The sequence below is a fragment of the Delphinapterus leucas genome, chromosome 3 (assembly GCF_059928025.1).
Source record: "Delphinapterus leucas isolate spDelLeu-1000000601 "Yukka" chromosome 3, BTC_Dleu_Yukka2, whole genome shotgun sequence".
Lineage (NCBI taxonomy): Eukaryota > Metazoa > Chordata > Mammalia > Artiodactyla > Monodontidae > Delphinapterus > Delphinapterus leucas.
Window position 1 is genome coordinate 93,651,707 of NC_143131.1, and position 21,125 is coordinate 93,672,831.

General features: G+C 40.4%; 1 protein-coding gene across 5 annotated transcripts in view; it reads left to right on the plus strand.

Moving 5' to 3' along the window:
• The window catches only part of EPB41L4A (erythrocyte membrane protein band 4.1 like 4A), a 260,546-nt gene that overhangs the window by 120,199 nt on the left and 119,222 nt on the right, over nucleotides 1–21,125 (plus strand). For all 5 annotated transcript variants that reach the window (XM_089909174.1, XM_089909175.1, XM_089909173.1 and 2 more), the window contains exon 4: nucleotides 14,633–14,684. In XM_089909174.1, the coding sequence (XP_089765300.1) occupies nucleotides 14,633–14,684 (52 nt within the window). The remainder of the gene's footprint in view (nucleotides 1–14,632; nucleotides 14,685–21,125) is intronic.

Sequence of the window (21,125 nt, forward strand, 5' to 3'; positions counted from 1 at the left end):
CTTTCCCTGCTGTTCTTTGAATTTATTGCTTTGGTTCTCTTAAGAAAGACCTCTGCTGCTGTTTATTTTAACCAGACTTTGGAGATATATATATCTATATAGGTATGTGTGTATTTATTTTTTTTAAAGCTTTACTGAGATGTTAGGAAGTTACGTTGGAAGTATCTGGAATTGCAAGAAGTTGCAGATACATGCTATCCTTAGCATGCTGGCAGCTACGGGGTGCTGTTGAGAGTACTCCTCTCAAGTAAGAGGTAGCGTAGTGTGTGGTAGAAGGAAGTGTATGAGGATTTGAGTTCAGGTAATGACACCGGCAGCTGTATGGTTGTGGGTCCCGTGGTTTTTAAAAATTTGTTCATAATAAACTAGTCTCAATAAAACAGGTTTTCGTCTTTCTGTATAGCTGTTGAACAGTTTCTATTAAGAAGGGAAGTGATGGTGCTTTTCTGGAGCCGGTTTCCATTCAGAGTGGGTCTGATCTCTTCTGAGCCCAGTCATGTGCTGCATAGTGAGAATTCAGGAGCTGGCCTGCTGGAAAGAACCCCAGGAAGTGCTGAGAGAGGAGCCTGTCCACCTGCCAGCTGCTCGTGCTTTCCTCCCTGCTCTAGCCCTTAGGGAGAAGCAGAGCTTGCTCTGATTGTTTGTTGTGTGTGTTGATTTTGCCACGGTTTCAAAAATGCTTTTGAAGGACATAGATTTGTCTCGAGTTGGCTCCATGGTGTATCTTGAACCTAACCCTCTTGTAGTTCTTTTTTTTCTCTTCCTTTTCCTTCAGATGGTTGATCATAATAGGCACAAATGTGTCTTCCATGGGTCATGTATAATAAAATATTTTACCCTGCAGCTTTCATAAACTTGTCTTCCAGCTTTAGCAAGTTGAGGCACTGAATTCTATATTTCTTCATTAATGGCACCAGTGTCTTTTTCTTTTTTTTTAAACCAAAAATAGATGAAAAGGAGAAACACTTGGACATGATAAAGGTACAAAATACTTTAAAACAAAACTATCTGGAATGGTACAAACTTCCCTGTATATACATATCCACATATATTTGCATATATAACAAAGTATGCAGGTATACTAAGTGTTCTTGTCAATAAAACAGGTTTTCTGTGACCAGTTTCTGTGACCCATACCTGCTTAGCTGTATAAGTGCATGAGAAGAATATTGCTGATGTCCTTACCATGAAGATTTTATTAGATTTTCCTTCTACCTGGTTAACTCAGAATGAGCTATACAGGATGGAATTTCAGACAGTTGATTGGCTAATGGAAAAGCAGCGGTTTTAGAGTTAATGATTCTAGACATTTTCCTGATTATCATAGGAAACTAGTTTTCTTTTTTTTTAATCTAGTGTTTTGATACAAACCTCTGATACGTTGACCTTGATTTAACCTTATTCTGAATCTTAAGTGGAGTTTCTTCATGAATGTAAAAAGAGATTTGATTGGGATGTTCCAGAAGCATACTGATAAAATGCATTATTTTCTATATTATTTTCTCTAGAATTTCATAAAATATCAAATATATTGCATGTGCTAAAAGCTAAGATGACTAGTTTGTCCATTTTTTGTGACCTGTTCTAGTGGGAGAGATGCTTCAGGAATTGCACAAAGTTGGGCAGGTACTTTTTGGGGTGACAGAGGCAAGACTTACCCACTTTCTCTCTTGGACTGTGAATTTTCAAAGTAGCTTTTTGAGTTAACGAAAGTAGGCCCTTTAAAAGCTGACGATATATAGGAGCTTAATTTTTTCTTGCCCCGATGCTCACCACTTTTTTGGGGTTGCAGGATATTTTATAGAGAATATTCACTTAGGAAACTTCTTGTTTACAGTGTGATAGCCTTCCTCTCATCAGTGCCCCTGACCTGGAACTGTGAAGAGATAAGAGCATTTGCTATTTCTCATCTCCGCTGAGTCATGGAGCAAATACTTACTGGGTAACCACTGTGTCTCAGCAACTAGGGTGCAGTGGTCGGCAAGAGACAAGGTTCCTGGCCTTAAGGAGTTTATATTCTAGGGAGAGACAGATCGTAAATATGTTTTCAAATATCATGTAGTGATGAGTGCTTTGAAAATAATATAAGATGTGCCAGGGTGACTGGGAGGCTCCTTCTGTTGAGTGGTCAGAAACAGCCTCTCTGAGATGACATTTAAACTGAGACTTGAATGGCAAGAAGGGAGGGGCATGGCAGGCAGAAGGAACAGCTTGTTCAGTGGCCTAAGGCAGAGACAAATATGAAGTGTTCTAGAACTGAAAAAAACACCAGTGGTGCTAATAGTAGTGAGAAGGAGGGTGGCAAAGTGACTGGCAGGCAGGGTCTGTATTACAGAGTGCCCAGCAGCCTATGGTAGGCTGGGTATATGGGAATCTATTGAAAGTTGAAGCTAAGAAGTGATGGGACCTGATTGAGGAGCTGGATTTTGGGAGTGGGGAGTCAGGTGAAGCTTGAACAGGTGAAGCTTCATATGCCCAGTGGACATCCAGGTGGAGATGTTAGGCTAGTAGTTGGGCTCCTGAGAGGTTAGAGTCACATTTGGGAGTCCCTAGGTTTTTAGAGTCATGAGACTTTAAGGTTTTTAAGGTCATTTAGGGAGAAATAGACTATAAATGCAGAGAAGAGGAGCAGGGCTGCCATGTACCTCTTTACCCACCATGTAATTCGGGCCTCTGGAGTTAGGCACAACTGTGTGTAGTGGTGCTGAATAGGAGCTCCAGGTCCTATTTACTGCATAACCCCTTGGGTTGGCTTGGCTTCTCTGTGACAAATTACATGGTTACTTAAAGCCATGTTTACATTCAGTTAGTAGAACAGAGTTTAAAAACAAACTCTAGTTTAACCACCGGTGTATTATTTCAGTTACTACAGTTTCAGAGCATGGCAGATTTAAGATTATATTTCAAGATGAAAATGATTCCATAGTCTAAACCATGATGCCTCACTTATCTAGATGTTAGAAATGTGTAGGTAGCAACTTCAGTTATCAAAAATATAGACAGAACTTCTTGAAGAAGAGCTAAAGTCTCTTGAGCAGCACAAAATTGATATCTTAAAGTTCACTCACAGCATTCAGGACTTTTCTCATAGAATCTGTCATCCTTAAGACGTGTTTGTTTTTATTGTTAAGAAGAAATCCAGGGACTTCCCTGGTGGCGCAGTGGTTAAGACTCCACGCTCCCAATGCAGGGGACCTGGGTTCGATCCCTGCTCAGGGAACTAGATCCCACATGCATGCCGCAACTGAGACCCACTGCAACCAAATAAATGAAGAAGAAGAAGAAGAAATCCAAACTCATTTGTGGTTAAATACACTGGCCCCTGAGAGATTATGACAGCCTGTTAGATGCAATTGTAGAGCAGCCTCACTGGAGATAGTCGTGGCTTGGCAGGAAGGCATGTCCAAGGGATGATCTGTGGGCTTCTAGGAGATAGAATAGTTGGTCCCTATAATCCAACATGGTTCTATTAACAACCAAAAAACCAACTCATGTCTGACTTCTTTATTTGTGATAAAACTAGTATATTTAGAATTCAGAAAGATATACAGAAAAGTTGATATATTTGTGGATTAAATGAAAAAATGATGGTTAAATTGAAAGATAGTTTAGTTGGTTAAGCCTTAAGCAGAGAGAACTGATTTTTGAATTATATCAACTTAGAAGGAAGTCTCTAGGTATGTTCCAGGGCTTACAATATTGATATCAGGACCTGGGATGAAGCTGTGGAGGGCTAGGGCATATTCACCAGGTTCACAGATGATTTAAGCACAGGAGGAAAAGCAAGCATGTTGTATGCAAGAGTGAGAAATCAAAGAGATCTTGATGAATTGGCACATGTTCCTGTTAATCATGGCTGTATAACAAGCCACCTCAAAATTTAGTGACTTAAGACAACTCTGGGAATCCCCTGGCAGTCCAGTGGTTAGGACTCTGTGCTTTCACTGCCAAGGGTGTGGGTTCAGTCCCTTGGGGAACTAAGAATCCCACAAGTCATGTAGTGCAGCCAAAAAAAAAAAAAAAGGCAACTCTACTCATAAACCTGTGGTGAGGACAGGGCTTGGCAGGGACAGCGCAGCTCTGAATCACTTAGTCTCAGCTGGAGAGGCTCAAAGGCTGGAGGCTGAAGTTATCTGAAATCTCAGCCATGTGTCTGGTGGTTGGTGTTGGCACTGGCTTGGGCTTGGCTGGTGGTAGAACACCTACATCTAGACTTTACATGTTGTTGCTTGCCTTCCTCACAGGGTAGAGTTTGGGTTCCCAGGGCAGGCATCCAGAGGAAGGTCGGGAGGGAGGGAGGGAGGGGAAAAAGCAGTATCACCTTTTATGACTAAGCTCAGAAGTCAGAGAGTATTACTTTTGCTGTATTCTACTGATTTGAGGTGAAGAGAAGGCCAGCCTGCATTTAAAGGGAAGAGAGATTAGATTATCCCGTTTGATGGGAGGAGTGTCAACTAAATTTGCACACATGTTTCAAAACATGAGAGTCTATTTTCCAGACAAAAATTATTTCTCTTCCTCCTACATATAAAATGCACCTATCCCTCCCAAGGCCTTCGCAAATCTCATTTATTATGACATTGGACTCAGACTTAAGGTCCAAGAGCCCATCAAGGCAGACTCTTTGGGTATTGTTCTTCAAGTTCAATCCCTTGAATATAGTTCCTCTTGATCTGAAGACCTGTGAATTAAGAGGGTAAGAAATATATATCCACATACCCCACCACCATTCAACATATAGTGATGGGACACACATGGGATAGGATAAGTGGTGTAAAAGTTGCATTTAGAATGAGGGAAAACAGGAGGCACATAGCAATCACTAGTCCATAACAGTTCTGATATCTAGCTAGGCACATGTAGCCATTTCTTTGATTAGAGCTTGGTCTTACTTCTTGTGACAGTTGGCTCTGCCCTCTGGGCTTTTGGTTCTGTTCTCTGAGTTTTCCTTCCCTTTCTATAAAAGTAATGTATGTTTGCAGCTGAGTAGTATTTTCAGTCTGCTTTTTACCTGATGAAGATTGGGGTCCAAAGACCTCTTTTCAGTGTGTAGGATCTCTGTCCTTTCAACTCTAGCTGGTATAATTCCTTTAAAAAAAAAAAAATTATTGAGGCTTCCCTGGGGGCGCAGCGGTTGAGAGTCCGCCTGCCGATGCAGGGGACACGGGCTCATTCCCCGGTCTGGGAAGATCCCACATGCCGCGGAGCGGCTGGGCCCGTGAGCCATGGCCGTTGAGCCTGCGCATCTGGAGCCTGTGCTCCGCAACGGCAGAGGCCACAACAGTGAGAGGCCCGCATACCGCAGGAAAAAAAAAATTTTATTTATTATTTTTGGCTGCATCAGTTCTTAGTTGCGGCACTCGCGATCTTTCGTTGCGGCACACAGGATTCTCTCTAGTTGTGGCATATGGGCTCAGTAGTTATGGCGTGTGGGCTCTGTAATTGTGGCATGTGGGCTCCGTAGTTGCAGTGTGCGGGCTTAGTTGCCCTGCAGCATATGGGATCTTAGTTCCTGGATCAGAGATCCAACCCGCATCTCTGCATTGGAAGGCGGATTCTTAACCACTGGACCACCAGGGAAGTCCCCTGATAGAATTTCTTCAAAGAACTTTGTGGATTTCTTGTGAATCAATTTATAATCAGCTTTATTAGCCAAAGGCAACACTGACAAATCGCTTTGAAATAAGCTCTTCTATACCTTAGATTCCTTGTAAAACTTTTGGGAAACACTGCCCTTAAGATTCTTAGAGGACCCTTTCTTAGTTTATGAGGCATCATATTAGATCTTTTGAAGACTTAATAAGTTTTACAGTTACATTCATAATTTCCTGGCAGCACTCTGGATTCAGTCTTTGCCCAGGAGCCATTTCTTAATTGTAGCATCATTTGCCTTCTGATAAGTCTAGGGGTGAGAGAATTTTATTTCAAGCCTAGTAAGTCCTGGATCCTTTATATTTCACAGCTTGTTTTCAGCTTCTCTCTTTCCTTTTAGATTTCATTGTCGGGGGCAAGTCAATCAGCAGTTTCCCCAGTCCCCCTGGAAATCTTATCTGGATCATCTAGTTCATTAGGTGCATCTTTTATTTTCCATATTGCCCCAGGCAACAGCACTGCTAAACTTTCTGCCTGAAGAGTCAGGTCTTCTTTCTTCCTGCTTCCAACAGCTTTCTCTTCGCTTTCCTTTAGGCCCCCTTGAAGGCCCTGCGCCTTCCACTAACAGTCTCCTTAAGGTCCTTCCTGCTGCCTCATTCTCAAAACACACAATGGAGAGTGAAGGGGGAGTAGGGCCAGATCATATACGGCCTTATAGACCATCCTAAGGACTTTGGATTTTAGTTGAGTAAGAAGGGAAACCACCGGAGGATGTTGAGAAGGAGAATAAGCTGATCTGATCTACATTTTAAAGCATTCCTTTAAGTGCAGAGAAGAAGGGATACCATTAATGGAGTTGTTTAAGAAATCCAGGTGAATGGTGATGACTGCTTGGACCTGGGAGTGGTAAGAATTTGACAGATCTTATTTATATTTTTAACATAAGCCAACAGGATTTGCAGATTGATAGAAGAGATAGACAATAAAGAGGCATTGACTGGAGCCAATGGAAGAGTTTTGTACCATTTACTGAGATGGCGAAGACTGCAGGAGAACAGGTTTTTCTGGGAGGGAGTAGAATCATCATTTCCTCTTTGAACATGGAAACTTTAAGATTCTAATAGGCATCTTAGTGGAGATGTCAAGTAGGCAGTTGGCTTCAGGGGGCAGTTCTGGTCTGGCCATACATTTGGGAGTTGTCATGTATAGATGTCATTTAAAGCCAGGAGCCTGGTTGTAAGATGTGAGCCCAGGGCAATCCAGCCTTTCCTGGTTAGGAGACAGTGAACAATCAGCAAAGGAGATTGTGAAGATGTGGCCAAAAAGGTAGGAGGAAAGGACAGAGGGAGTGGTATACTACAGACCACATGACAAAGGTATTTCAAGACCGTGGGTGAAGACTCTTCACCTGTCGTTAGATTTAACAATTATTGGAGGTCATTGTAGTAGGAACTAGAGTGGGTTCTAAAGTGGACTGAAGAGGGGGTGAGAGGCCTTATCCCTTGGATACGAAATTATGATCACATTTGGGAAAAATAAATAATGAAGACTAGAGAACAGTTCACATAGCAGATTTATTCCACTTGAGTGAAGGCATAGTGAGAGAGTGGAGATGGTATGTATTTTGGATACAGGCATATTTGAGTTTGAATCTCTGCTTCCCAGTTGGCCAATTGTGGAACTTTGGGCCATCATTCAATCTCCATCTATAAAATGGGGATAAAAGTACTTTTCTTAAAAGGTTGTCAAAAGGATGATGTGAAAAAATAATATGCAAAACATCTAGTACAATGCCTGGCACAAAATAGGTGTGCTAGACATGTAAAATACCATTGTTTTCATTTTTGTTTTTTTCAAACTACAAATTAGAGTTTTCCATGACCCTTATTTTCTTCTCTGGGTATTATTGGTGTGCTAGAGCAAATAATAATGTTAACCCATAACTGAGACTGTCTAGTCCACCCCACTACACTTTTAGTCTTCCTTTTGGCTTGGTTGTATACTTGGCCAGCGGTATTAGGATTAGAGGAAAGGGTACTGACCCATTGTCAGGAGACTTGAATGATTCCCTGACTCATTGGCAATATGACCTTGAACACATCACTAGGCCTTTCAGAGACTTAAATAACCCATCTGTAAATAGGGAGTCATAATCTAAGCTCTATACTCTATCTGTTTTTTTAAAGTCTTCTCTAACCTGAAACTACTCCCCAAATTACCACCGTACATGAAATTCCCAACACTCCCCATATGGCATTTTATAATTTAGAAAATGATTTCATATTCATCGACTCATAACAAGCCCTATCAACTAATTTATCTGCCCAGTACTGTGATGTGAGGAAAAATCAAACTTCTGTTTTACTTGAACCTTTTCAATTGAACCAATTAAATGAGATAACAAATCCAGAAATTGGCTTAGAAGAGTTCCAGACATATAGTGAAGCCAATAAAGGCAAGCTACAGTTGTTAAATCTCAAAGTAAATTCTAAGTTTTTTGATTAATGGGCCATGTCTTATATCTCGCCATGTCTTTGCATCTCTGCATATCCCAAAGTAGATAGGACATTGCTGGGTATAGAAGGGATGCATCCAATAAATCAATACTGACCAAATGAAAAAAAAAAAAAAAAAGGGAGTGAGAGGAAGTAGACTACAGAATTTTTTCCCCAGAGATTTGACTTAAAGTACAGAAGTAAAATGGGCAGATATAGGGATCAAAAAGGTGTGTGTGTGTGTGTGTCTCTGTGTGTGTGTGTTTTAATATGGGAGAAATAAAAGCATGTATTCAGCCAGGAATGATTCTATGGAAAGGGAAACTTTGATGATGCAGGGAAGAGAGCGGAAAATTGCTGGAACCAAGTTCCTGAATAGATGGGAAGGGATGGGCTTAAGTGGAGCGTGGCCATTCATCCACAGTGAAAAGACAGAGAGAAGACAGGACACCAGCACAGATGCAGGCAGGTTGGTAGATGCTGTGAGAATGCATACATGTTCTCTCCTCATGGCTTCAGTTTTCTAAGTGAAATAAGCAAGATCATCAGCTGAGAGCGAGAAAGGGGGAGGAGAAAGTGTGAAGGAGTTATCCAGGCAGGTGAAAGAATAAAATATTGTAGGATTCTGGGTGGTACCAAGGGTTCCCTTGGGTTACTGATAATGACTTTAAAGTGAGCGCATCTGTGATTGTACAATTTGAGTCTCCAGTCATGGTCAGCCTCTCAGGTTTTGGCATGGAGAAGGCAGAGAGTTGGCGGGTGTTTTTTTCAGTGGATATCATGGAGGGAAGATTGTTCAAGGGAACTGACGATAACTGCGAGTGAATGAAGATAACGGATCGTGAGCAAAGTGAGGACATGGGTTGGGACAGGGAAGAGAGACGGTGAAAAGGTAGTAGGATCTCTGACTTGTGTATCCTGGTGGAATCAGAATATTAGCAGGGGTGAGCTTGGAAAAGAGGAGTTGGTAGTGAGTTGAATGTATAAATCTTGAAATTGAGATTGTACATTCCTATTAGGACAATATTCTTGAGAATGGCTTGGTTTGAATGTAAGATGGAAAGGGCTGCAGTTCCTTGGACCTGCTGTTCTGTATTTTGGGGCAAGTTGTTTAATCAGTGGTTCAGTTTCCTCATTTGTCAAATGGTAATTATAGTAGTTCCTAATTCATCGAGTTATTAAGAGGACTAAATGAGTGAATGAATGTAAAGTCTTCAACAGTGCCTGGCACATGGTAAGCATTTAATAAGCATTAGCTGTTACTGTTATTACTTCTCTAGGTCTTAGGTGGTGCCAGGGTCCATGTGAAAGAACTGAGGAATAGTCCCTCGGGCCAGTGACACTTCTTGAGGAGCCAGATGGTCCAACAGTAATTAATTGGAATCCACTTTTGTTGAAAAAAATGGGGCCCAGTTACCACCCCCCCACACACACACTTCCCTCAGTGATGGCCTAATGGCAAGCCCTGGTTTCTGTCCCTGCTGTGAGTTAGCTCTGTGATGGTGGTTTTACCTGAGGTCCTAAGGCTTCTGTGATTGATACCAAGGAGCAAATTAAAACCATGTCCTGTGAATGTTGCTTAGAGGGCCTGAGATGTGTCTATACAGGGACACTGGAAAATGAGTGTGGACAAAGTACAAATAGCTATCATCATAGTCCTGGATTTCTGGGAACCTATGTGCAAATTATGTCAAGTCCTAGAACTCTGCAGGAATGAGCCGTAGTATCCTTTTTTGAGATCTTTTTGGCTCCATTGTCACTTACAGATTGTCAACTTTTCATACTCCCTTAGATCAAGAAGTTATTTTGTTATATTGATGAAGACTGTGTGCTTTTAAAGTCTTTTTTTTTTGATCTAGAGGAAACATTATTAAATATCATTGTGGTATTCTTAAATTCTCCAAAGGCGAGTCAGAATTATACTCAGTGTTAAATAAGATGCAGCAAAGCTCTTTTTATTTGATGCTGTCCATGCTTTATGTAAGATGTTTTAGGGCTTATTCTACTATTAGAGCTCTAGGAGACTCCAAAAGAACAGTTGACAAATGGAAGGTTGGACCCTGAATTTAATACATATCTTTTGAAGATTAGGATATTGGTTTACTGGACAGCGTTAGAGTTTTAAAATCTAATTTTGAGACTGTTACCTAGGAAGTTGATGAAATCGAGACATGATCAGCCAAGGTGGATAAAAGACGCTCAGGGCATTTAGCCAAGACTGTCAGAGAGTAAGAAGAAACTTGTGCCCATCTGTCATTTCTCTTCGGGTTGCATAAATGCCATTATTAAGATTGACAGGACTGAAGAGGTAAGGCCCCCTAACTACTGGACTCCTGCACCCTGGCAAAGAGTCATTGCCAAGGAGGGCTTGTCATCTTGACTCCTCAGTGATTGGGTATTGGAGTTACAGTTTGTTAACATTCTCCTGTGTTAGGAAGCCCACTGTAGAAATCAGGATGAGAGAGCAGGGTCTGTTTTGGTTAATTGTCACCTTATCTTCCTGCAAAATAGGATCTAATTCAGCTTGTGAGGATATACAGAACTATAGGATATAAGTTTGAAATAGGAGAGAGAGAGGAGATGGGGGACAGGAAGGGGGCAAGATGGAAAGATTTTCCTGGAGACTGAATAGCTTGAATGTTGAGAGATGATGAGAGAGATGGGGGCTGTCTCTCCTCGTGGCTGTCTAGGTAGCAAGCGCAGTTCAGGAAAGCTGTTCTGTAGCCCAGCACCAGTGACCACTGCTCAGCTCTCTGCTTCTCTCTTTCCCCCAACCCAGGACAGATGGGAAGACTGAAAGGGACATTGCTTCTGGAAGTCCTTCAGGTCTTCTTTTTCTGGAAGTCCTTCAGGAACATTGATTTCTTAGCTGCACAGCTACTAGTTATCAGGTAGCACTGATTTCAGGAAGTCCTCAGCTATAAAGGACTTGGAGTATTGTGTTCTATGTTGTTACTTAAAAATGGATCCATTAGCTTTAAGAGCAGTGGAGCTGTTAGATATCATTCTTATAAAAACTTAGGGCTGTGTTCTCCATTTCTATTTTGGGAAAGTTTTTTTATTTGCGAGCATGCTGTTCAAAGGTTTTCTCTTCAATGATGCCTTCCTGTACTTACCCTGAAGAGCTCATTTTCTTTTTACATCATCTTTTTGTCTCATATGCATTCATCTTATACACATGATCATCTCACCACATTATATTTCAACTCTGTGTCTGGTAAACTGTGGGTGCCCCACGGTTAGGGAAAAGTTTCAGTCGTTTGTGTTTTCCTACACTCCCCAAGACAAGATCTGACATGACATATAAAGAATATATGTAGTGGGTATTCCACAAATGTTAAGTGAATGAATGGTATCACAGTTTTAGAGCCTACATCCATTCTGGATATAGGTGAATATTCTGAATGTAGACCCTAAAACTGAAACTGGGATGCTGTGTTCATTGGCAAATTCTGTGCCCTTTTTTCTCACTGGTGATGGAGCAGCTGCCTGATGTGTTTCATGGTGATCACACATGTGCTGTGTTTGATTGCTTGTTGATAATGTGTGGTGACAAGTGTCATCATGGGATGGCTGCTTTGGTTCCAAGGTCATTTCTTTCCTTTGGTTGAGCGTAAGTGGGTTTTACATTTTAAATGCTAGCTTATGGAACCTGGTGGCTCGTGTTTTATTATGTACGTTCTGGGGCATTTATCATTGTCTGACCTCTGTAACCCCTGGTTTCCATTTAGATCAAATGCAATGCATGCGCGGCAAGCGCTGGATTGATATTTAGCGTATCTAATGTGCAGTGAGCAGCCTTTGGCTGAGTCTTGACTCTTCCTTTTTTGCTGCAAAATTGTAATTTCTAACTCGTCTCAGAAACTTCATTATACTTTTTCACCTCACAAATCTGATTGCTCTCAAGGAAAGATTTATTTTAAAAGTGTACAGACTATCATTAGGTGAAAAATTTTAAGAGATTAACCAGTCTTTTCCGTTACATTTAGTTTAAAATTTCCTTCTTGTTTTCTTTACCTGGCTTTTTAATGACTGGAAATCATTCTGGAGGGGAAAACAGACAGACAAGGATTTGGTTTGAGGAAAATGTTTGTAAAGTTTGTTTTGGGGGGAGATGATGATGTTAAAAGGAAACTCTCTTGCAATTTCTGTCTTTTACTAGTTTCAAGATGAGATTAGACAGAGGAGGAAGACCAGAGGCCTCTTCCCTCCCCTCCTTTCTTGCCCCAAGCACTTAGTGCAGTGTAAGGCCTAGTATTATGTGTGCCTTGACATCTGGAGAAAACTGGGAAGGCCTCTCATGGCTCAACTCCAAGTCTCCTCCCAAAAGTGCTCTTGTGGGTAGGGTCTCCTCCCCAAATAACCCTCCAGGACTCCAGCCAGCTGACATCTTGATTTTGGCCTTGGGAAACCTAGAACAAAGAAACCAACTCATCTGCAGACCTTGGAGTTAATAAATGGGTGGCGTAAGCCTCTACGTTTGTGATAACTTGTTATGGCAGCAATAGAAACCTGATGCAAGTGTTTATGGTTGAGTGTGTTTTCCTTGGTTTTATCTTACTTGAAACATCCAGGGATAGTCAAACCCTTTTGTTTAACATGAATTGCAAGAAACAGTCCACCCACCTAATGTTTCCATTTTGTGGGAAGCAGCCATAGCTTTATATACCTAGAGGAAAGGGTCTGCTCTGTGTCCAACACACAGCTGAGCATTTGAATTGATTTTACTTGATTTGAATGAATCAGTGTTTCCCTGGGAGCCATTTATTTTAACACCAAAGGCACATCTTTAGCCATTGTGGGCTTCAAAAGCAGTTCACTGATTATGGCCTCTTCTTCAAATGTATCTTTTTTACTTTAAAAGTGAGTGTTTCTAGACCTTCAAAAATTGAGACGTGATAAGGAGCGGAATAATGAACATTGTGTCATAAGTTGCTACCCGTTTATATTGGTTACCTTTTGAAAAAGTTGGAAAATCTGAAACTGCTCTAGGAGTGGCAAATAGTGAAGATTATGTGTACATGAATAGAGTTAAGTATTGTAATAAAATCTTACAATAAAATGATTATGACATACATTTAGGATGAATGATTTTTATATGTAATTAGGAATAAAAGGTAAGGGGATTATGTAAAATATTATAATTACTATTTATAATTACTGCTACTGTTATATAGCAGAGCAAGCATTTCTGCCCTTAGTGGAGGGGCAGGGAAAGGGAAGCTGGGCAGGAAGGTTCTCTTAGACTCCTTTTGTGGCTTGTGATTCTTGACCCAGTGTGGTCAGGAGAGTGTGAATGATTTCACCAGGACAAACACAAGAGTGCTAGGAATGAAGTGGCTCAAGGTGGACCAGCTCCTACCTCCCTGCTATGAGAATTGCTCCTTCTTCATCCGGGAACATGAGAAAATGGAAACTGGTTACCTCAGCCCTTGGAATCTCCAGCATTTGGCCAGAACAGCAGGGTAAAGTTTCCACCTTGCCCACCACCCCTGACTTTCCAGGCAGTGGAATCCCTTCGACTGTGTGCTTCTATGGGAGCCCCGGGTGTCCCCTTTGTACTTGGTTTGCTTCTCCCCTGTGCTTCCTCCACATGAAGATGAGGCAGAAGGCTTGTTTCTTTTTCTTTCAGTGATTTTATTTCACAAAGGTGAGATTTAAAGGAGGGCCTCTCCACAGAGCCCCCAATTCTCCCATCACTGTCTAAAATTCTATTCATCAAAAATTAATTTGAATTAATAAGCAAGTACCTTAGACTGGCTAATGGCACTTATTAAGAATGACCATCATACCTTAATAATAATCATCACTAGCATGTGTTGCATGCCTAGCGTGAGCCAGGGGCTATTCTGAAGACTTTGCATGACTTAGTTGATTTAATCCTCCTAGCAAGCCTACGAAGAAGGTTCAGAGAGAGAGGTCCAGTAACTGGTTCCAAGCTACATGGTGATAATGAGGGGAGAGCCAGGACAGAATCCAGACCGGTCTGCTGTGGGACTCGAACCTTCAGTCACTGTGCTGAGCCACCTCTCCTGGATTACTTAATGAGGATGTGATTTGATTTGGTTGCTTTCTTCCTTATATCTAGCAGCAATACCTGTAAGGGATGGGACTGGATATGAAAAGAGTAAAGACATTTTAGGGGTAGACATGTCTGTAGGGGAATTGTTATAGGGACGCTGGAAAGAGATTGGGGGGCATTCTCTGCAGCCGTTGTTTTCCCACCAGAGGCGGTAAGAAGTTCACTCACTAGCATCTTGATGTTACTGATCTTATAACCAGTACGAGAATTCAACTAAGAACCCAGCATGGGCTCTCTCCTGTTTCTCTTCTCTGCTCCTCTCCAAACGTTGACATTTTTCTTTTCTTTTAATGTCCTAGCAGCAGAAAACTCTTATGTAAGTTTATGTGTATATATCATAAATGAAATGTTTTACTTATTATTTAAATGTTATTTAAAAAAATAACACTTTCCAAATACTCTTGAAGCAAAGGCCAATGAAAAGCAACTAATTTCTGTAATTACCCTTTTCTTCCTCACACAGTATTGGCTGGATCCTGCGAAAACCCTAGCTGAACACAAAGAACTGATCAACAGTAGGTATTTGATTTTAACTTTGTTCAAATTTGAAAATAATATAATGTCCATGATTAGATGGGTGCAGAAATAGGCTTTAATACTACGTAGGTGAATATTAGCACTTGAGTGCCAGAATATGGAGATGGGTGTTTGTACGTCGCCAGGTCTCTGCAAACTCTGGTTAGATTTGTGTAGATAAAGACTCTGAGTGGATCTGAGTATTGAATTTGGATTTTGTGTGCACCTGGCCGGGACTTTTGCCTGTGACTTTTCCACTGTCTTTAAAATTTCACCTTCAGACAGAAAAGGCAGAGAGGCACTGGTTTGAAAAAGAGGTGGACATCCGACCTTTTAAAGTGCTTGGGTTTCTTGGGTTAAGGAGTGGTCTTGCCCTTCACATTATTCAGTTGGCTGAGTCGGAAGATTGCTGTGGCTTCAGAAAGGACCCATCTGTTTTGGTTTTAATTTTATCAATGTGCATCTTACTAGGTGACTCAGAGTCTAATTAAGGTTATATTCATTAACGTTAATTTCCATAACCCAAGTTTTTATTTATAAATGTGCATGTGCACACACACTTGCAGCCCTTAAGTATGCAGAACAGTAGTTATTTTTAAATCGTCTTTATTAAAATTATGGTAAAATATCGGTATATAACATAAGGTGTACCACTTTGACCACTTGGGGGTGTAAAATTCAGCAACGTTAAGTACGTTCACATTGTTATGCAACCATTACCACTGTCCATCTCCAAAATGTTTTCCATCTTCCCAAACTGAAACTGTATCATTAGACCATTTTGCTTTAATGTACAAATTATTGCTAATAAGATCTAGTGGATTCTTCTGGCCTCTCTTACCCCCATTCTGATTCTGTACTTTCCATGTGTATTGGCTCACTCCCTGTGGTAAAATGGGTCACATGATGCTTTACGGACCCCAAGGGCAGGAACCGAGCTGTGCCTCAGAAAGGAACTGGGAGCTAAGAACTGCAGAACGAACAGTCAGGGACTCAGTGAGTACTGTTTCTCTGAACATCAGCATCATTTTTGTTTCTGTCTGTGGCCTGGCTCTCTTTAAGCCTCCTCAGTTTCCAAGTTACAGCTCTAGCCACAGGTAGAAGTGCACTGACTGTCTCTAAATTGCAATTCCGAATTCTAGGGCGGGTGTCGGACCAGCCCAGTTTGAGTCAGTAGCTCACTTCAGTCCTGTCAGCTATGTCTAGGCTTTTTGCAAGGTCAGTGCAAACATAGCCGCTAGGGGCCAGCATTCTGGATGGTAGTGGGCAACAGGTTTCAAAGATGGGGCTGGAGGCCTCAAAATATATACCTTAGACATCATCAAGTTCTGCCTACTCAGCCTACACAGGAGTAAATCCTAATCAGAAACAGCTTATGACCTGCCATGGATGAGACGCTGCTTGACAGCAGAGGGATGACTGAAGTCCTGACCTTCTGACTTCTAATACCACGTGCTTCTTGAGTGAGCAAACTGCCCACTAAAGGCTGAGGGGAAGCAGGAGGTTCATGTGATTAGATGTGAATGCAGAAAACTTCCAAGAGGTATCCTCGTGTGAATGGTAGGCACTCCAGTTTAACAAGTCTCATCCCTTGGGATCTAGAAATCTGCACTTTTCCAAAATATTCAGGTATAATAATAAATACAGTAAATATCTATCTTGTCCATTTGAACCACTTATTTTATTACCAGTTCAACTAGAAAAATGGTACAGATGAACCAGTTTGCAGGGCAGAAAGAGAGACACAGATGTAGAGAACAAACGTATGGACACCAAGCGTGGAAAGCAGCGGGGGCGTGTGGTGGTGAGGGTGGTGGTGTGATGAATTGGGCGATTGGGATTGACATGTATACACTGATGTGTATAAAATGGATGACTAATAAGAACCTGCTGTATAAAAAAATTAAAAAAATACCAGTCCAAAAATTTCAGGAATTGTTATTTTAAAACAAATGCAAAGGTTTTTTATAAGAAAAAAGTTGAGATTTCTACCCAAATGATGAAGAAAAATGGAAATTATTTTATTTAAGGTGTATTATTCAAGTGTTCCTAAGAGCATTTGAAGTATCTATTTCATTACATGGCATGAAATATTATGTTTAATATCTATAATCTGTAATGCAATTACTTTCTCATCCTAAATAAATGTCATCCTATTAAAAATTTGACGTACAGGAAGAATAAAACACTGATATTACAATTGAAGAAAAGTTATGTAAGTGAATAATGCATAATTTTTTATCTCATAAGATAGTTTGATAATTAATGAGGGAGAATGGCTCTCACATCTTCCAGCAGATAAGTCAGAAGGAATATCTGTAAAAAGGACAGAATATTTGCTAGTCGTCAGGATTCTCATAGGTGCATTATGATTTAGTTATCCTGAGCTAATGGGAGACTATTATCATTAAAGGCCTTGAAATTAGTCTTCACAAAAGGTAGATTAGAGGATTCCCAGTTTCTGGCTTCTATTTTGCTAGAGTAAAACAACATTAACTTACTTTACATAAGGATTTCTTAAAGGTAGACTCTGTGGAAGGACATAGATCAAGGTGATAATCTAGGAGTTTACTTCATCAGCACCTGATATTTATAGTCAGTCTTAGGCTAGGAAGCCAAAAAATACCTGGGTAGACATATCCTTGCTCCAAAATCTCCATTTCTCTAGCCTTTGATTGATCTATAAAACGGTGATGTGTAGATGAAGTATTTGCTTGCTCTAAAGGTGTTATAATATTTTCCCTGAGAGCCTGTATGCAATAGTGGCCAGCAGGCACTGAACTCTAAGTACTAGCAAACGTGGTTCTCATCATTGGGATCTTGGACGAGTTGCTTTACCTCCTTGGAGCTTTTCCTGCCTTGCATATGTTACCAGATGCTTGTTGGGAATCAGATGTTTAGGAAACATTTTTGCACATTATCAAATACAGTCGAATAGTAATTTATATATTTGGATACCAGACATTTTGTATGTAAGTGGGAAAGGGAGGGCTGATTTGGGCCAAAAGTCCTTAAAGAAAATTAGTCCAAACAATGTTTTTCATTATATATTTTTCAAACTTCTGCTTAACTGCTCATCACTAAATACATTTCAACTATCTAGGCTTGGTCAATAGGGTGCAATCTGTCATGTTCCAGAGAATAAGAGCAGCTCTGGAGTCTGGACAAGGCCTTCCTCCCTTTGTGCACCATCTCAGCAGCATCTGTGCTCCTTCTGCCCCCAGATGCCAGCCCTGGTGTCCTGCAGGTGCAGGTAGACCCATCTGCTCAGTAACACAGAGTTTGATTGGCACAGATCAGCAGCGGGTGGACTTCCTGGCTTTTCTAAATACTTAACAGTCAGTGCCTCCTTGACATCTGTGTTCAGGGGTAGAGGTCTGTTTGTCAGAAATAAAATAAGGAAACATAGAACTCGGACATATGGAATCAACTCTAACCGTAAATTGTAACAAAGTTTCTTTTAAAATTTAGTTTCTAAAAAAGCTCCAGCCTAAGGTGTGCCTTACACAGGAAGGCATAGCTTAGGGGAGCAGGGCGAGGCCCTAGTGTTGCTTGTCTTCTGTGTGCCAGGAACAGGGGTTTTATACACATAGCTTGTGTGTCATAATAATAAATAATAACATAGTTCATATATTGTAAGTTCATTATGGCTTTGTTATCTGTTGTTCTATGTAACTTCCTCTCCCCAGCTTCTAAATTTGTGACTTTATTTACTTAGTTAAAAATGAAAATAAACTGTATGTCTGTTATACAGTATCAGAGACTTGGGATAACAGTGTGTGGGTGGAAGTATTTTTACACAGGTGCCTGTTTCATATCTTTTTTATTTGTGTGGGAGAGCTTTTGTTGGATAAAATAATTAGAAACTATGACCACCGATTGGTGCACCAGGTAACAAATCCATTTTAAAACAGATTTAATATAAGATCTAGTTACCACATTGCTCAGAAGTATGCAGTTTTGGAAACAGTGCAGGTTATATTTGTACCTTCTGAAATAGAAATATTTCTAGTGAAAATATAATGTGGCTGGCAAACAAAGGGGCTTGTGTCCTCTTGCACAGTATGAGTGTTTAATTATATTTTATATTTTCCCAGGTACAATTCCAGATTTTGTTTCACATATATTTGGTATTTGTGCATGTAGTTCTTCTGTGTGTGGTAAATGACTGAGATGAGAAATGTGTTCTTAAATATGTAAGAACATATTTTTAGATTCAGAAAAGTTTAAGAATGAAACAGATATTGCTCCTAATCCTACCACATAGCCTCACTGATAATTTTGTTTTTAAATGGTAAGAGATATACATGATAAGAAATTTCTGACTTATCAGTTTTGCTAAAAGTAGAATTTAAATGTTCTCACTGAAAGGAAAAGTTAGTATGTGAGGGGATGGATGTGTTAATTAACTTGCTGGGGAGAAATGCTTTCACAATGTATACTTTTAAATATCTTATAATTTAATTTGTCAATTATACCTCAATAAAGCTGGGCAAAAAAAGTTTACAGCCCCTCTTCCCAAAGTTTACCACACTTGGTAATTTCTTATGCATTCTTCTGTCGGGGTGTGGGCCCATATTTTAACAGATAACTTTCTTTTACACACAGAAGGAGTCATATTTCTGCAGTCAGAAATAGAGCTTGGTGATCTTTTCCCATCAGTATATAAAGTCCCCCTCTGCCCATTTAAACGGTTGAATGGTACCCTGTGTATGTCCTGTGGTTGACTTAAATGGTCCACCTGCTGCTGAGCATTTAAATTGTTTCCACCATTTTGCAGATTTGGGGGGTACTTTTTGCAATACTTAGGTGGTTTTTAAAACTATTCATTTTGTTTATCAGTAATCTTTCCTCATTATGAAAAATACATATGTTGTAGAAAATGTGAAAAATGGAAAAATTAGAAATAAATAAAACTTGTGCTTATCTCACTAACCAGAGATGAAAAGAACTGGCAATATTCTAATGTATTTGGTCCTGTCTTTTTTCTTGTGTTTATGAGCACATAGACCCATACTACATAGATAACTACATAGTTGAAGCCTTACTATTGCCCAATTCTGAACCCTTGTTTTTTCATTTTGCATTTTCTGTCTTTAGAAATTCTTGGTGAGTGTAATTTTTTAAACAACTTTGTTGAGGTATCTTTGACATAAAAAATTTGTATATATTTAAGGTGTACAACTTGATGTTTTGACAGACGTATACATTGTGAAAAGAGTACCACATCAAGCTAAATAATTTATCTATAACCTCGGCATAGTTACCGGGGTGGGCGTGGGGTGAGAAGATTTAAATTAAGATCTATCCTCTTAGCCAATTTCAAGTATGGAATACAGTAGTAGTATACAATAGTCAACTATCGTCCCCAAACTCTACATTAAGTCACCAGAACTCATTCATCTTGCATAACTGACACTTTTTACTGTTTGACTGACAGCTTCCCATGTCTCCCTCCTCCTGGCCCTGGGCAGCCACCATTCTACTCTCTGCACTTAGGCATGTGACTGTTCTAGATTCCACATATAAGTGAGACCAGGCAGTATTTGTTTTTTTGTGTCTGGCTTGTTGCACATAGCTTAATGTTCTCCAGGTTCATCCATGTTGTCACAAATGGGAGGATTTCCTTCTTTTCATGGCTGAATAATATTACATTGTGTATGTATATCCCATTTCTTTGTGCACATTCATCTACTGATAGGTTGTTTCCATGTCTTGGCTTTTGTAAATAATGTTGCAGTGAAAATGGGGGTGCATACATCTCTTGGAGATCCTGATTTCATTTCCTTTGGATAAATACCCAGTAGTGGGATTGTTGGCTCATATGGTAGCTCTGTTTTTAACTTTCTGAGGAACTTCCATACTGTTTTCCCTAATGGTTTGATCAATTTCCATCACACCAACAGTGCACAAGGCTTCCCCTTTCTCCACATCCTCATCAACACTTTTGTCTTTTTTTTTTTTTTTTTTTTTTGCGGTACACGGGCCTCTCACTGTTGTGGCCTCTCCCATTGCGGAGCACAGGCTCCGGACGTGCAGGCTCAGCGGCCATGGCTCACGGGCCCAGCCGCTCCGCGGCATGTGGGATCCTCCTGGACTGGGGCACGAACCTCTGTCCCCTGCATCGGCAGGCGGACTCTCAGCCACTGCGCCACCAGGGAAGCCCCACTTTTGTCTTTTTGACAATAGCCCTTCTTGTAGCTGTGAGGTTGGCATCTCACTGTGGTTTTGATTTGCATTTTCCTGATGATTAGCCATGTTGAATATCTTTTCATGTATCTTTTGGCCATTTGAATGTCTTCTTTGGAAAAATGTTTATTTACGTTCCATTATTGTAATTGGGTTATTTGGTTTTTTGCTATTGAGTTTTATAAGTTCCTCATATATTTTGGATATTAACCCCTTATCCAGTATATGGTTTGCAAATATTTTTGCTGAGT